Below are 17,923 nucleotides of genomic sequence, written 5' to 3' on the forward strand. Positions count from 1 at the left end.
CCTTCAGGTCAATTTTCAAAAGGATGTGTGCACTTGCTGGCAGCCACATAAATCCTGTAGTTATATCTATAGTACGGGCTGAATATTTGCTGACTGGTCCTATGCCATAGTTTGGAGCAGAGGGAGGGTGGGACTAAAAAAATTATCCACATATTGATATTCAACCATCATATGGACAGAAGGTCTAACAAATACATAGGTCATCCATATCGCAGCCAAATATCACGGTTATCGGATTGATATTCAGTGCTGTGGGTATAAGAGTCTTCTAGCCAGTTAACTAGTGGGCTGCTGTGACACTAATCAAGTTAGTGTGGAGTCTGGAGTTACTCAGGCAGCACCAATATTCAGCAGTGGTGCCTGGATAACTAATTATCTGGTTACCTTTGGACAGCAAAAAGGCTAACCAGATAATTACCTTGGTATTGCCTTTACATATCAGTAACACCTGGGTAACTCCAGACAGGCTGCTGAGTACCTGGCTATTCAATGGGCCAGCAAGGAATATCCAGTTTTAATTGACCTAGTGGCTGCCAGTGTTTAAAGAAATGCTGACCGTTGTCAGCTGAATACTAAATGGTATATGGATAATTTTAGTACCACCGTCCTTCTACCCCAAATTATGGTATAGGGCCAGTCAGACAAATATTCAGCTTATACTATTGGTATAACCTTTTGAAAACACAGATGATTTATGCAGGCCTAAGGTAATAGAGACTGTCAGAGTGGTGTTGAATGAATATATATATATATATTTTTTTTTAACAGTGCAGCTGGTGTTTAAAGGGAAAAAAGAAACCCACACTGACCACCTGCTTTGAAAATAGATTCATTTGGTCTATGTATTCTATTATACTGACTTTTCCGCTCCTTGTACTGAAGTATTTATATTTAATTTTTTTTGCTTTATGTAATCTTACTTTATACCCTGCCAAGAGCCAGCAGTTACAGGAAACCGGCCAAAGAGTCGGTTGGGCCGCTGGACGAAAATGGTGTTAAAGGGGCGATCAAGGAGGACAAAGCCGTAGCGGAGAAATTAAATGAATTCTTTGCTTCGGTCTTCACCGAGGAGGATTTGGGGGGGACACCGGTGCCGGAAAGAATATTTGAAGCGGGGGAGTCGGAGAAACTAAACAAATTCTCTGTAACCTTGGAGGATGTAATGGGTCAGTTCAGCAAGCTGAAGAGTAGTAAATCACCGGGACCTGATGGTATTCATCCCAGAGTATTAATAGAACTAAAAAATGAACTTGCGGAGCTACTGTTAGAAATATGCAATCTGTCCCTAAAATCGAGTGTAGTACCGGAAGACTGGAGGGTAGCCAATGTTACTCCGATTTTTAAGAAGGGTTCCAGAGGAGATCCGGGAAATTATAGACCGGTGAGTCTGACGTCGGTGCCGGGCAAGATGGTGGAGGCTATTATTAAGAATAAAATTGCAGAGCATATACAAAAACATGGACTGATGAGACAAAGTCAGCACGGATTTAGTGAAGGGAAGTCTTGCCTCACCAATCTAATGCATTTTTTTTGAGGGGGTAAGCAAACATGTGGACAATGGGGAGCCGGTTGATATTGTATATCTGGATTTTCAGAAGGCGTTTGACAAAGTGCCGCACGAAAGACTCCTGAAGAAATTGCTGAGTCATGGAATCGGAGGTAGGGTATTATTATGGATTAAGAACTGGTTGAAAGATAGGAAGCAGAGAGTAGGATTGCGTGGCCAGTATTCTCAGTGGAGGAGGGTAGTTAGTGGGGTCCCGCAGGGGTCTGTGCTGGGTCCGTTGCTTTTTAATGTATTTATAAATGACCTAGAGATGGGAATAACTAGTGAGGTAATTAAATTCGCCGATGACACAAAATTATTCAGGGTCGTTAAGTCGCAGGAGGAATGTGAACGATTACAGGAGGACCTTGCGAGACTGGGAGAATGGGCGTGCAAGTGGCAGATGAAGTTCAATGTTGACAAGTGCAAAGTGATGCATGTGGGTAAGAGGAACCCGAATTATAGCTACGTCTTGCAAGGTTCCGCGTTAGGAGTTACGGATCAAGAAAGGGATCTGGGTGTCGTCGTCGATGATACGCTGAAACCTTCTGCTCAGTGTGCTGCTGCGGCTAGGAAAGCGAATAGAATGTTGGGTGTTATTAGGAAGGGTATGGAGTCCAGGTGTGCGGATGTTATAATGCCGTTGTATCGCTCCATGGTGCGACCGCACCTGGAGTATTGTGTTCAGTACTGGTCTCCGTATCTCAAAAAAGATATAGTAGAATTGGAAAAGGTACAGCGAAGGGCGACGAAAATGATAGTGGGGATGGGACGACTTTCCTATGAAGAGAGGCTGAGAAGGCTAGGGCTTTTCAGCTTGGAGAAGAGACGGCTGAGGGGAGATATGATAGAAGTGTATAAAATGAGTGGAATGGATCGGGTGGATGTGAAGCGACTGTTCACGCTATCCAAAAATACTAGGACTAGAGGGCATGAGTTGAAGCTACAGTGTGGTAAATTTAAAACGAATCGGAGAAAATTTTTCTTCACCCAACGTGTAATTAGACTCTGGAATTCGTTGCCGGAGAACGTGGTACGGGCGGTTAGCTTGACGGAGTTTAAAAAGGGGTTAGATAGATTCCTAAAGGACAAGTCCATAGACCGCTATTAAATGGACTTGGAAAAATTCCGCATTTTTAGGTATAACTTGTCTGGAATGTTTTTACGTTTGGGGAGCGTGCCAGGTGCCCTTGACCTGGATTGGCCACTGTCGGTGACAGGATGCTGGGCTAGATGGACCTTTGGTCTTTCCCAGTATGGCACTACTTATGTACTTATGTACTTATGCTTTTCACTTTGCAAGTTAAAGATGTCTGGACATGGTAAAGGTGGGAAGGGTTTGGGGAAAGGGGGCGCTAAGCAGCATAGGAAGGTGTTACATGATAACATCTAGGGGATTACAAAGCCCGCTAGCTGACGCCTGGCTCACCAAGGCAGAGCCAAGCGTATTTCCAGCCTCATCTATGAAGAGACTCGTCACCTACACAGCGCACGCCAAGAGAATTTTTTTCAACAGGCCTATAGAACATGACCAGGTTGGTTTCTGCAGCGGGAGACAGGGGCTTCTAAATGTTTGCTATGAATGTTTTATCTTGGTTTGAATTCTGGCTAGTTTGTCTGTCATAGCTAGGTCTTTCCCATCTACTTATTAGCGTTCCATTCTGATCTTCTGTTTTATTTTTTTTTATGTAAACCACTTTAATTTGCGTGCAAGAAAAGAAGTATATTACATTTTTAATAAGCGATATTAAATGAATGAAATGAATACAATTATCTACCAAATAATTGAGATACAGAACCCACACTGATTCTCAAAACCAAACTGGGAGCTACAGGGCAACAGGCACTCAACTTCCCCATGTCAAAGCTCTTTCATTTGTTAATTATTCATTTAGGGCTCCTTTTACTGGCACATGCTTACCGCAGATTAAATGGTCTTACAGTGGAACGCGCTGTATACTTTTTCAGAATTTTTCTCAGAGGGGGTGTGTCTGAGGGGTGGAGAGAAGCATGACAGCCCAAATCAATTAGCGCAGCTACACTGCTGTGAGCTGATTAGCGTGATATTACAAAATAGGTGGTGGTAAAGGGTCACACATTAATGGCAACATTAGCGGGTGGCCATTTTCCAGCAGCGGTAAAAATGGCCTTAGCGTGCATCAAAGACCCGTCCGTGTAAAGGAATGCTAAGGCCACTTTTTACTGCAGCTTTGTAAAAACCACTAGAGAATCCATAGAAAGTGGCAGTGTTCAGATTATGTCTCTTTCATTCTACATAATGGACTTTAACATGGTATCCCATAACTAAATGTGGCCTGGTCAGTATGAACCGCACCTTTCCACCCCTCTCCACGGTTTCATGGACTTTCCTCAGGAAATCTCGCTCCCTGCAGCGCTTGGAATCTCGGATTGTAGTGGCATACGTGGACTCGCTGATCAGCAGATCTGGACGACATTTATCAACCCATGCAGCTCTGCATTAAAAAAAAAAAACCCACAAGTAATACATACAGTAGTAATAAAGAAGTAATTCAGTTTATTCAATCCACAGAACAGGGAGCGATTTCACAACTTTGTAAAGGCTATCATGTCACTGGAAGACTGCAGATGTTCTCACATATTAAACTTTTGTGTGTCTGACCTCAAGCAAGTTGTTGTGAGGTGTATTTTCAAACCACTTAGACCTACAAAGTTACATAGAGGCATATTTTCAAAGCACTTTGGGAGGCTAAGTTCCATAGGTTTCTATGGAACTTTGGGAGGCTAAGTGCTTTGAAAATGAGCCTCCTAGTAATCTATGGAACTTTGTAAGTCTAAGCACTTTGAAAATGAGCCCCTGTATCTCCTTGTGCCTCTGTTTATTTTTTTTAATGTACATTTTCTTTATTTATTGGAACCAGCATATGAATATCAAATATGAATCATCAGATCTCCATCTAGTTCATGCAGAAACATTCAACCAAGAGGAAAAGTCCCAAGTATTTACCCCACTTCCCTTCCCCTCTCAACCCCCTTTTCCCCTCTTCACCACCCTATTTTGCACCACTGCTCAAAGGCCCTCCAAATCTTGCTAAATTGGCCTAATCTCATATGCCTTAGAGTTCTGATCTTGCTTATACTGTAGATGTCCCACAGCACCTTCTATAACCTGGAGGTAATTCTGTAACCCTTCTGTTTATGCAGCCTAATAAACTGGGTACTGAGCCTGTTCTATAAGGACACCTGGGCATTTCAGTGTCCTTATAGAATACTATGCCCTGCCCATACTCCTCCCCTGGAAATACCCTCTTAAACCCAATGCCATCTCAGCACACTCCATAGCAATGTTTAGGCCCTAAGAAGTCATTTATGCAGGTAATTATACATTTATCCACATGGAGGTAGTATTCCACAAATGTATGTGCACAATCAGTGCATAATTTACAAAACCTATTACAGAATGGGGGAGCATTTGTCTTGATGGTAAATTTAGGTTGTTTTCAAAATGCTGTGATTATACACCTGGCTGCCACAAGATTTAAAACAAAAAAAACCCCAGCCATGAACTTCTCTACTGGGCATTTAATAGGTAACATTTGGGGTTTGGAACCACCTCCTTCAAAATGAGAGCCTACTTCCTTCCCAAACTTTTTTAGCTCCTGATACTCCCACCACATATGACAAAAGTCTCCCCTTTGCCCACAAATAACCATTGCCAATTTTGCATTGCTTTAATATATGGTCAGGAGGTCATAATCTCTGTATAAAACTACACTCATTTTCTTAAAAAAAAAACCAAAAACAGCTTGTATTGATAATTTAGCCATGGCCTCACAACAGAGTGAGGCACTACAACTGCAAATGTCAGTTTAGTCTAAGAAGCAGCAAAAAGACCAAAACGTTGGTTGAGTGAAACAAAGCCGTTATTCTATTAATAACTCAAGAGATAAGTCCAGTATTCTGTAGTTCAGCAAGGCACATCTGCATCAAGGCAATTTTGAGTTTCTATTATATTAAAACAAGCTTTGTTTTTTAGTCCCCGAAGACGTTAGAAAGCTTGTTTTTGAATATGTGTGACGCTGGGACAGTTTACTTTTATCAGTATACTCTGTAAGATGGTCTTACTCTCTTTATTCTCAAGATAATATGACCAGGCTGCCCCCCAATGAAGGAATCGCTCACTAAAACAGAAATGGGTTGCTGAACTATAGTATCACTGCAACTTGTGAGTTTTATACCACCTTTGTTTCACTCACACATGGTCTTGGTCTGTTGAATGCTCCTTTGGAAACTAGACTGAAAGATAACCAGGTCACTCTTCTGTCTCCTTGCTAGAGGCTAGATCTTTCTCCCAGGCTCAGGCCTCTTTCAACTGAAAGGAAACTCTGGAATGAAGGGGGTGGACTCAAAAGTAATTAAGGAAATACTTCTTTACAGAAAGGGTGGTGTATGCGTCAAATGACCTCCCGGTGGAGGTAATGGCGACGAGGACTGTATCTGAATTCAAGAAAGCATGGGATAGGCATGTTGGATCTCTTAGGAGGAATAGACGATATGAACGAGCAGACTGGATAAACCACATGGCCTTTATCTGCCATTATTTTCTATATCTTTATGAGCAGGAGCCCCCCTGAATGAAGCCAGCAAGGCCTTGTGTATTTTGGGCAATAATCCCCTCCCCTAGTGGGTTTACAGAACAATTCCTTAAACTGCATCATCACAGTTCCCATTTTTCCCAGAACCTAGTGTTCATGTTTAGTTATCTAAACCAGTGTCTCACAGGCACACACACGAGAGGCCAAATTCCTCCCTCATTTAACTGAAATTAACAACTTTCCCTCCTACCTTTTGGTTTTGAGCCCATCTAGTTCAATAGGCTGTTCACCCCAGGGATGGAATATGAGGTGGAGGGAGAAAGGGTTATACAGGCTAGGTCAGTTCACGAACTGGCCTAGCCTGTATAACCCTTTCTCCCTCCACCTCATATTCCATCCCTGGGGTGAACAGCCTATTGAACCAAATGGGCTCAAAACCAAAGGGTGCACCCGAGCACCACCCTAGACCTTCACTGTTAACTCCACATAGAGAAGGGGAAGAAAAGGAAGGTGTTTTGGATCTTGCTTATGCTCAGCTCACTATTCTAACCATCAGGATACTCCCTCCACTGGGTTTCCCAACTCTCACTGCAGAGGGACCTCCCTCACCCGAGATTGTTTAGTGTTAACCCATTGCTCAACTTTACCTTCATTCTCCCTCTCAAAGGCCTGCGGTTGTGCTGCCTTACAGTAGATTATAATGTTTGGGACCCCCTCTCCTAGACCCCCCCCCCTTTTTGGCTTTGATCGATATAAAACCTCACGTACCTCTGTTTTTCCATCAAACTGCAAATACAAATTCAAAGTATCCAATGTTATCTATTTTACAGCAAAAACTCCTTTCCCCCCTCTTTTCCTCCTCCTCTCCTGCTCCCTGTGCATCTATTATAATCTCAGCTTTACCCCTTTGAGTGTAAATTTATGCAAATCATTTTGTTCCCATATGTCAAAGTTTGCTCAGTTGTTATTGAGTAATGACAAGAAGATAATCCTCTCTAGATTAAAGAGCCACCAAATTATTACTATTGTTATTTATTTATTATAGTGGTATTACGAATTAACACAGATAAAAACAAATGCTGATCTCTAAACGCAAACAGGCAGTCGGATTCTCTTCAGGAATCCCAAGATTAACCTCTTACAGCCTACATCAGTATTCTCTTTCACTCACCCTAGATGTCTGTCTGGGGTCATGTTATAGTCACCCTGGTGAAAAGAAAATGCAATTGTTTTTAGACAGTCAGAATGTATGAGATTCTAAGCATGGCAGTCCCTTCCTTCCAAAGAATTCTGCACCGAGGTCACAGTCAGGGCTTGGGAAAGCTGGCACAATGTTAGACTGCTCCTAAAGCACAGAAAACACCACAAAATATGAAAAATCATGATTTCCATAAGAAGAAATGCCAGAGCAATGGTTCATCAAGCCCAGCATCCCATCCCAGTAACAGCAGTCACTTACAGTTTCCTTCATTCATTATTTATCAAAAGGGCATGGAACAGCCCCCACAAAGGGGGTTGCTGGGATAATCAGAGAACACAAGCACGAGTCAAGCCAGCCAACACCGCTGGTCTGCAGTGTTTTGGCAGTAAGTGAACGGGCTGGAAAGTCTTCACTACTGACACAGACCAAATTTCTACATTCTAAGAGAGAGGTAACCTTTGTAAGATACGCACAGTATATAGCACAGATTCTGACCCGACTCGGATTAGGAACATGGCAGCTCCCAGCACATGCCCAGCATAGTATGCTTTGATTTCCAACTCATCATCCACCTGCAAAACAAAACAGTGACGCCAACACAGATTATCATCCATCCAATGCACAGGAAGCAGGAGGAGCACAAAACGCCCAGCTGCCACACCACAGATCAAGTATTTAATCTCGGCTTCAAGGTCCTGGATATTCTGTACAAACTACACATGTTCCAGCCCTACAGGATTAACTGTTTTGAGAGTGGGACAAATCTTTTTCTTTGCTAGCTCTGTATTAGTAGTATGTTATGATCAACTTTGAATAAAATCTCCTATTATTGTTTATAATGGAGGAATGCAGCTGCCCCCTCCGTTGCGCTAACAGGGAATGGAATTTGGGAGAATGCAGCTGCCCCTTCTGTTGTGCTATTTGGGCATGGAGAGGGAGAACTGGACGCCCTCCTCTTTGCACTGTCAAGAGATGGAGTTGGAGGGCACAGTGACCCCTTTACCTGCACTGTCTGATGGAGATTTACAGCCACAACCTTCTTCATACAATCCTTAATCATTTGGGAAGTGAAAAAGTTGGTCTCTCCCTTTTTGTCCACAGTGATTTTGCGGTAATCCTCCAGCAGGATGGGACAGATGGCCTTGGTGGGGTGCGTCATGTAGATTGGCCCATCATAGCCAACCATCTCGCTCATGTACGGCAAGGCACCACAGTGGTCCAAATGGAAATGGCTAAAGAAAAATAAGGGATGTGTAGCAAGGTGCATCGCATTGGTTTTCAAAGGCATTTCATTTAATGCATCGTGCTTCACTATCAAAGCAATACAACAGACGTGACAATAGCAGACACCAGCAGTCCGTGAACCTCAGGATTGCACTGGCTAGTGACAGATTCCCATTTAGCAAGGATATTTAAAAGCAGTGGTCTCTAGAGAACAAATTTTCAATTGCAAAATAAAAGCAAGCAATAAAAAAAACCCAGATGTACAATGGGACCTTAGGTGGGTCCCCATGTAGAGTCTGTATGACAGCTTACAGAAAAGTCAAGGCAAACATGCTACTTAATAAATGACTCTAGCCTTTCAGACCCAACAGTCATGGTTTGTTTGTTTTTTTCCTTCCTGCACAATAATTTTATGCTAGAGCGCTTGCTGGTAGTCCAACTTCATAAACTCAATCAGGCTGATATTCATACAGTCACTGACTGCCAGTAAATGTATGACTTTACTATCCATATAATTTCAAATCTTACACAGATAATATAGGGCCAAAAATCTGTCAAACAGTCCAATACTATTTATATAAAACAGAGCTGGTTCTGGGGAGGAATGAGAGCACCTTTAAAAATATCCAGATAGCGGCAATACTCAATCACTATCTTGATCGCTTATATATTTAGTTTAGCAGGCCTAAACTAAATGGTAATGCCAGCAAGGTGATCCCACACTCTGTAGATTCAACATCATTATCTAAAGGGATAGAGGCACCCGTCTACCGGCACATATGGAGATGGCTAGAGCCTGAGGGTTTGTCTGGAGGGCACCCTTTTTATGGAATCAGCTTTATTTACAGTTAAAAAAGGAGACATTTTTTTTTTGTTTTGTTATATTTGTACCCCGCGCTTTCCCACTCATGGCAGGCTCAATGCGGCTTACATGGGGCAATGGAGGGTTAAGTGACTTGCCCAGAGTCACAAGGAGCTGCCTGTGCCTGAAGTGGAAATCAAAGTCCACCACCCTAACCACTAGGCCACTCCTCCACTGGGAAATTAAAAGCGTCTTTTTTTTTTTTTTTTTTTTCAAAAAGCATTTTTGTAGCTTTATTAGGGCTCTGGTAAATGACTGCAGCTGGGTTAATCACACAGATCTTTTATTGAAGTGCATGTATGTGAGGTCTTATTGTAAGTGTACTTTTCACTTTATGGCTCTCTTTTCTTTATTTATTATATTTTGTATTGTAAACCACCTTGATCGTCATGAAAGGTGATATATTAAGTTGTTTAAGCTATTAAACTGTTGAATATATGGATTCATTTAAGTGCTGGCATTTAGATTAATACAGTTGCCAAATCGGCTCAAAATCTAGCCCAAAATTTGTTATCCTAGCTAGACTGGCCAAAGTATTAGAAGTTAGGAAAAAAGAACAAACATTCGGGGGACTTCACTGGTCATATTTTCTTTGCAAACACACAGATCCTCTCTTACCTGATGATGACACAATCCAGGAATTCTGTCAACCTCCCGTTCTGGGTAATGTAGGAAAAATCAGGGAAGCGTCGCTGAAGAAAAATACAAATTGTAAACTGCTGTCAGGTGTTAACATGACTACAGCTCACTACAGTGATGTAACATTCATGTACAAGAACAAACTCTACTTGGAGGCAGGGGAACATTTCACCCTAGAAGTAATTCCAATGTCTGTAGATTCTGCTTTCAGGGACACAGCAAGAGGCCATCTAAGCAAAAGTTCAAATAGCTTTCTGAGAGAAAATGGTCTTCATGGCAAAATCTAGTACACTGGAATGGGGTTTAATGCAGTTACTTACGTCATCATTGTAGCCCATGTGCATACCACAATCCAACATGACATTCTTCCCACCAATAGAAACCAGGATGCAGCTGCGGCCAACATCCTGACCAGCACCTGGAGGACAAGACAAAAAATGAAATGCATTATTTACCGATCATTCTTCCGGCAGTCGCTATTCCAATGGAATTTCAGCTGTCACCTCGTCTGATCCATGGGAGCTCTTGCTGGATGGTATATCTTGTGTTGACAGTCTCAAGAGATTCATCAGATCAGAATAGAGAAGAGGGACCTGCCCGAGTCATATCACAGTTAGTGGAATCCTTTCTCCCATCCATTGCCAAATATAGTGTTTATGCCTTGCCCCATCTCACTAGCACAGCAGAGATGGCTCCCAGGTAAGTCCAAGGGATTCTCAAGGGGTTTTGGTGTGTGTGTGTGGGGGGGGGGGGGGGAGGTGGTAGAGGGAGAGGATGGGGAGGGCTGTCTTGGGGAACTGTGGACAGGGCTTTGGGGATCAGATTGGAAGAGTGCGGAGATCAGATATGAGGATTGGTGGGGGTGGGGAGGAGGAATCAACGGTTTTTTTATGTTAGGGCTGTGATTGCACTACTAGACTGTTAAAGTGTTACAGTGCAGCCGTGCTATTGGCAGTAGCGAGTATTTGCCCATTGGGAAATCGTGTTCAAACTTGGGGAAAAAGTAGCCAGGGTTCAATACATAATCCCTGCTTAGAGTTTAATACAAAAGCAGTTAATAAAGTCTACATTTTTAGTTTGATAAAATAAATGTTTCATGGAGCAGCTGGTTCAGGAACTGTCAAGAGGGGGAAGCAAATCTAGATCTAGTCCTTGGTGGAATACAGGATTTGGAGCAAGAAGCTATGGTGGTAGAGCCACTTAGGATCAGTGATCATAACATAATCAAATCTGATTTAATAGCTAACTAGAATGAGCACACATAGAAAATCTATTATGTTAGTATTTAAATTTCAAAAAGGAGACGACAATAAAATGAAGAAAATGATCAAAAAAAGCTAAAAGAAGCAGTTGTAATGGTTAAAAGTTTATATCAGACATGGATTTTATTCAACAATACCATCTTGGAAGTCCAGCTCAAATGTATTCCACATATTTAAAAAAGTGGAAAGCAGGTTAAATGACAACCAGCATAGTTAAAAAGTGAGGTGAAGGAGGCTATTATAGCTAAAAGAACATATTCAGAAAACAGAAAAAGGATTCAAATGAAGATAATAGAAAACAGCATAAGGAATGGCAAGTTAGATGCAAAGCACCGGTAAGGAAGGCAAAGGGAGAATTTGAAAAGAAGCTTGCTTTAAGAGTAGAAGTTCTCAACTGGTGTGTTGTGGGGCCGGTCAACAGAAACAGGAGTGGCCTAGTGGTTAGGATGGTGGACTCTCGTCCTGGGGAACTGAGTTCAATTCCCACTTCAGGCACAGGCAGCTCCTTGTGACTCTGGGCAAGTCACTTAACCCTCCATTGCCCCAGATACAAATAAGTACCTGTATATAATATGTAAGCCGCATTGAGCCTGCCATGAGTGGGAAAGCGCAGGGTACAAATGTAACAAAAAACAAACAAACAGTGGCTGGGAGAGGAAAGTGCAGGCAACAGGAAACAGCCCAACAGAGGAGACGCAACTACATTAACCCTAATGCCACGCAGGCAACAAACACACATACAGGCTTTCACTTCTGCTGGAACTGAAAACCCTGCTAAGCACGGTTTGCTGCCTGCACAGCCCGGGATAGAGCACAGCACAGCATTAGGGTTAGTGTAGCTGTCTCCTCAGCTTGAAACCTTGGGGTCATCTTTGACTCTTCTCTCTCCTTCTCTGCTCATATCCAGCAGATTGCCAAGACCTGTCGTTTCTTTCTTTACAACAGCCGTAAAATCCGCCCCTTTCTTTCCGAGCACTCTACCAAAACCCTCATCCACACCCTTGTCACCTCTCGTTTAGACTACTGCAATCTGCTTCTTGCTGGCCTCCCACTTAGTTACCTCTCCCCTCTCCAGTTGGTTCAAAACTCTGCTGCCCGTCTCGTCTTCCGCCAGGGTCGCTTTACTCATACTACCCCTCTCCTCAAGACCCTTCACTGGCTCCCTATCCGTTTTCGCATCCTGTTCAAACTTCTTCTACTAACCTATAAATGTACTCACTCTGCTGCTCCCCAGTATCTCTCCACACTCGTCCTTCCCTACACCCCTTCCTGTGCACTCCGCTCCACGGATAAATCCTTCTTATCTGTCCCCTTCTCCACTACTGCCAACTCCAGACTTCGCGCCTTCTGTCTCGCTGCACCCTACACCTGGAATAAACTTCCTGAGCCCCTACGTCTTGCCCCATCCTTGGCCACCTTTAAATCTAGACTGAAAGCCCACCTCTTTAACATTGCTTTTGACTCGTAACCACTCGCCTCCACCTACCCTCCTCTCTTCCTTCCCGTTCACATTAATTGATTCGATTTGCTTACTTTATTTATTTTTGTCTATTAGATTGTAAGCTCTTTGAGCAGGGACTGTCTTTCTTCTATGTTTGTGCAGCGCTGCATACGCCTTGTAGCGCTATAGAAATGCTAAATAGTAGTAGTAGTAGTACTATGAGGCATATTTTCAAAGCACTTAGCTTTCCAAAGTTGAATAGACTTGACGCGATACTATTAGTTTACCCGGTGGATTAATAAGTGTTTTGTGTATTTTTGGTGCAAAATATATAATAGGAGTTTAATCAAATGGCATGAGACAGGGGCAATACAGTTTTTGTGGATGCAGAGTATGTTTATGATTAACTAAAAAAAAATTGTTTACTGTGTTGGACCAAACATCCATGAGGGTCCTATATGTGGTGTATTACATATGTGAGCATAATCTGTCAGGTGTGTCTCGACTTGAAAAACAGTTAAGGACCACTGCTTTAGAGATATAAAAGCTTTTTTTTTTTTTAGATATGGGAGCACTCAGGGAGGACAAGGCCATAGTGCAAAGACTAAGGAGTCCTTTTTTACTTAGGTTTTAACCGCTACCGCAGGGAGTGCTCGTACATCTCGCAGTACTTTTTAGATCAGCACGTGCTTCCCATGTGTGCTTTTTATTCTTTAGCACTGGGGGCGTGTTTGGAGGGCGGAGAGTAGGTGTGCCCAGCGCTAATCAGTTAGCGCAGCTACATTGCCACAAGCTAACCAATTAGCACACGGTTAGCACGGGAGCCCTTACTGCCTAGAAAATAGGTGTCTGTAGCCATTAATTTGAGGAAATAGGAAATGCAGCCATTATACAGCCACGCTAAAAGCAGCCTCAGTGAGTGTGAAACCCACACTCTAAGCATAGTACAGGCCACTTTTTAGCACAGCTTAGTAAAAGAGCCCTAAGTGAATTCTTTGCTTCAGTCTTCACAAAAAACGATGTGGGGGAGAGATATCCATGCCACAAATAGTATTTAATGCTGATGAGTCAGAGAAACTGAAACAAATCTTTGTTAACCTGAAAGACATAATGAGACAAATCACCTGGCCTAGATGGTTATATACCTCAGAGTACCGACAGAACTACAAAATGAAATTATAGATTTACTATTAGTAATTTTCAACCTATTTTTGAAAATTGGAGGTGGCCAATGTAACACCAATTTTTTAAAAAGGGTTCCAAAAGTGACATGGGAAACTATAGAATGGTGAGCCTAACATCAGTGCCAGGCAAAATGGTAGAGACAATTATAAAATAACAAAATTACTGGGGGAGGAGTCAAGATGGTGGCAGCAGAGTAGCACAACTCTCCTCGATCCTTTCGCTATGGTCAAGAAAGGAAAAGTGAAGGTTTTTCCCTCTGAACCCTCATCTCAATCTTCTTCCATTTCTGCTGGTCCTATGGATGATTTTGTGGTTCGCAGGACTCCATACTCTCCGACATTAGGGGAAGTTTTATCAGCTGCCCTTACACCAGGAGGGTCGGTGTCGGGCTTTGGTTCCGAGATTTCTCTTACCCCAAACCTACGATCTCCCCCACCAAAGCCGGGTCATCTGAGCCTTGGAGACATCTCAGTAGATTTCCTCCGTGCCTCAGTGGTAGCTCTTGCTGAGAAAGGAATTGTTTCCTAAACCAGCGCACAGGTGCCTTGTTCACCTCCAGGTTAACCTTCCCTGGAAGGTGCATCTGGATACTGCTCTGCAGCAGAGTCTGGACTGGCTCAGGTTGCTTTGGAGGGCGGTTTGTTTTCAGCAGAATCTGTGATTCAGATCCAGAAGCCTTCAGTTTTCATGCTGGAAACAATTTGGAATGAAGTAACAGATTTGGGTAAGGCCCTTTCTGGGTAGTTTGCTTTAATGAATGTTAATATCCAGCATAATTCTGCCAACAGTGAATCTTTGCACAAAGACTTATCTCAGATTATACAGATCGTGGTAGTATGTAGTGAACAGTTAAAGAACTCTCAAGTACTAACAACTACTTTAATTAAAGAAAATTCTATGTTGAAAAGAAGAATGGAGTTTTTAGAAAATTCAGCGAAGTTTTCAAACCTGTGCTTGATAAAAACTTTCCTAAGCTTCCGGCTAAGGATATGTTTCAACGCTATTTAAAAGAAGTTCTTTTGATTCCTCAACAATCCATGCCTCCGTTAATCCGCCTATATTATCTCCCTATAGCTAAAAGGGACACTGAGCAAATGGGTCCCGTTTTGGGCTTGCTCCCGGATTGGTAATGGGAAAGCGCAGGGTACAAATGTAACAAAAAAAAAAATATATATTGGTGTTGATGTTTTAAATGTTTCAGAATTACTGGTGACCTCAGATACTGAATCTGTTACCTTGGCTACACTTATTGTTTCACTGGCTCTTCCATTGGATCAAGAATGGTTGTTGAAAATCTTCTTTAAAAAAAAAAAAAAAAAAGAGGTGTTCCCTTCCTGGACTGCAAGTTAAAAGTTTCCCAGATTTAACCAAAAAAAAAAAAAAAACTCAGAAAAGGAGGAACAATTTTCTCCTTCTTAAGCCTGCAGTGCTCCAGCTAGGAACTCTCTTCTTTTTGAAGTATCCCTGCAAATGCATTATCAAGTGGAAATCAGTGAAAAAATTTGTTTTAAACTGTCGATGGAAAAAAAAGTGGAGTCAAACAGATGTAGGAACCAGGTGATTCTTTAATTGCCAGCATCAATAATAAGAACAGAACCCAACAAATAAAAAATGCCTGCATCAGGGGTAAACAGAATACCTTATCGTCAGATGACAGTAGAAACAATAAATAAACCAGTTCTGAATATTTATCACACTCCTGGGAGAGTAATCTAAAGGAAGCAATACAAATCAAGGTGCCTAATGCACCACTCAAACAGTACACCTCACTCAAAACTATGCAAGACAGGTTTGGGAACCACTGATATTAAAAAAAAAAAAAAAAAGTCAGTTGATTTGGAGGTGTATTCTCAAAGCACTTAGACTTACAAAGTAATACAGTAACCTATAGAACTTTGTAAGACTCTTTAAAAATGAGCCCCATAGTGCATCTAAATTTTCAGAAAGCACCAAGAGAAACTCACGAGGAAATTAACATGTAATGAAAAACATGGATTAGGGTTAAATGGGCAATATTCTCAATGAAGAAGGGTGAATTTTATTTTTTCCATTTGTATCCCACATTTTCCCACCTCTTTGCAGGCTCAATGGGGCTCCCCAAAGAACTATGTTGGGACCACTGCTTTTTAACATATTTATAAATGACCTAGAAACAGGAATAAAAAGTGAGGTGATCATATTATACAAAGTTATTCAAAGTTGGTAAATAACAAGATGATTTTGAGAACAGCTTATGACACTGGGAGACTGAGCATTCAAATGGCAGATGAAATTTAATGTGAGCAAGTGCAAAGGAATGCATGTAGGTAAGATCAACCTTAAGTATAACTACACGATGCAGGGTTCCACATTAGGAGTCACCACCCAGGAAAATAATCTAGGTGTCATTGTTGATGATATGTTGAAATCATGTGCTCTGTGTGCAGTGATGGCCAAAAAAGCAATCAGAATGCTAGGCATTGTATGAAAAGAATGGAGAACATTTTCTTGGGATGAGAGTCTTCCTTCTTACACTCTGTAGTAATCTGATGCATTTCTGAGCTGCATTTTTTTTTTTTAATCAGAGTTAGCTAGCACTTAGGTTACCTGTCCTGTAACACCATTTCTGAGATGTTCCTTAAAGTTACTTTCCGTTTTGTGTTTAGTCTTTAGAATAAAATGTAAAAACTCACCTAAGGGAGTTACTTTGATCTCAGGCATCTCTTGAAGTGCTCTAGATCTCTGCTATATGCTTCTCTAAACCAGTAACTCCATAGCTGGTGCAATGGATACCAGGAAAAAATTCAGTTTCCGTAGAGTCTTTGGAAGTCCATTCTTTCTTCTTTAATATTCCTGAAGCATACCCCACTAAGACTAGGTGTTTTCCTACCAATGGCCAAATAAGAGAAAATAACTTGCGGGAAACAATCAGCCAGTCCTTGCTGTTAAGCTTATCTCAAATTTCCCTCCAAATTCCAACCCAGCAAATCCTCTTTTTTTCTTGTATCTCCCTTTGACTTACATAGTAACATAGTAGATGACGGCAGAAAAAGACCTGCACGGTCCATCCAGTCTGCCCAATAAGACAAACATATGTGTAAACTTTACCTTGATTTGTACCTGCCTTATTCAGGGCACAGACCGTACAAGTCTGCGCAGCAGTACTTCCCACCTCCCAACCACCAGTCCCACCTCCCATCACCGGCTTTGGCACAGACCGTATAAGTCTGCCCTCCACAAGCCTCGCCTCCCAACTACCAACCCCTCTTCCCCCCACCTGCTTCTTCGTATCCTTTGCCTGTGATGCTTCTGGGTCGCCTCATACCCCTACCAATTTGCTTTTTACAACATATTGCCTGCGTGTTTGTCAAGCAAGTCGTACTCTAGCATGTCTCACTTGCAAGAAACCCAGAACGAATATACATGGCATACGTTTACATGCACTCTCTCTACTATACGCAAATGTATCCCATGCATTAATTTACTGCGCATATCCTGACTTAGGAGGGCTGAACGGTACTTCAGGGTTGCACTGAACAACGCTACCCTGAGGTTTCTGATGACTCCTCCTGCCTAACCCTTTTTAGCACAATAGAACAGTATTCTGGAGCTCTGGGGAAACAGTAGGCAGTCAGATATCATGCAGAGGCATGTTTAGGTCAACACAGTAACAATAATACTCGTAGTACAAAAGAGAAAAACCTACACCGCTGTAAAAGTGAAATGGCAATAAAACTACTTAAACCGTGTTACCTAGCTTAACATTCTCTCTATTATAATATAACGCTGTGCAGTGCACCCGGTATCAGCACAGCACCCTTCCAAGTTCCGGCTTCCGGCCTCTAACATTGCGCAGCCTCAGCTACGACAAAAGGGACGGAAGCACTGAAGAAGGAAAAAAAAAAAGGACTTGCGATTGGGTCCACCTTTGCCGGCACTGAGAAGCGGATAGGGGTAGGTGGAAACGTTTTATCCAAGCAGCTCTGATTGATGATCAAACCTCCTTGGAG

General features: G+C 42.2%; 1 protein-coding gene across 1 annotated transcript in view; it reads right to left on the reverse strand.

The window, feature by feature from the left end:
• The window catches only part of INTS11 (integrator complex subunit 11), a 30,286-nt gene extending 12,476 nt beyond the window's left edge, over positions 1–17,810 (reverse strand). Inside the window, exons 1-8 of the mRNA XM_030185697.1 lie at positions 17,667–17,810; positions 16,607–16,799; positions 10,367–10,464; positions 10,026–10,099; positions 8,325–8,553; positions 7,795–7,893; positions 7,292–7,326; positions 3,882–4,020 (exon numbers count right to left, since the gene is read on the reverse strand). Coding sequence (XP_030041557.1) covers positions 3,882–4,020; positions 7,292–7,326; positions 7,795–7,893; positions 8,325–8,553; positions 10,026–10,099; positions 10,367–10,464; positions 16,607–16,634 — 702 coding nt within the window. The 5' untranslated portion in view covers positions 16,635–16,799; positions 17,667–17,810. The remainder of the gene's footprint in view (positions 1–3,881; positions 4,021–7,291; positions 7,327–7,794; positions 7,894–8,324; positions 8,554–10,025; positions 10,100–10,366; positions 10,465–16,606; positions 16,800–17,666) is intronic.
• Between the last annotated feature and the right edge of the window lie 113 nt (positions 17,811–17,923).

This window comes from Microcaecilia unicolor, chromosome 13 (genome assembly GCF_901765095.1).
Source record: "Microcaecilia unicolor chromosome 13, aMicUni1.1, whole genome shotgun sequence".
Taxonomy (NCBI): Eukaryota; Metazoa; Chordata; class Amphibia; order Gymnophiona; family Siphonopidae; genus Microcaecilia; species Microcaecilia unicolor.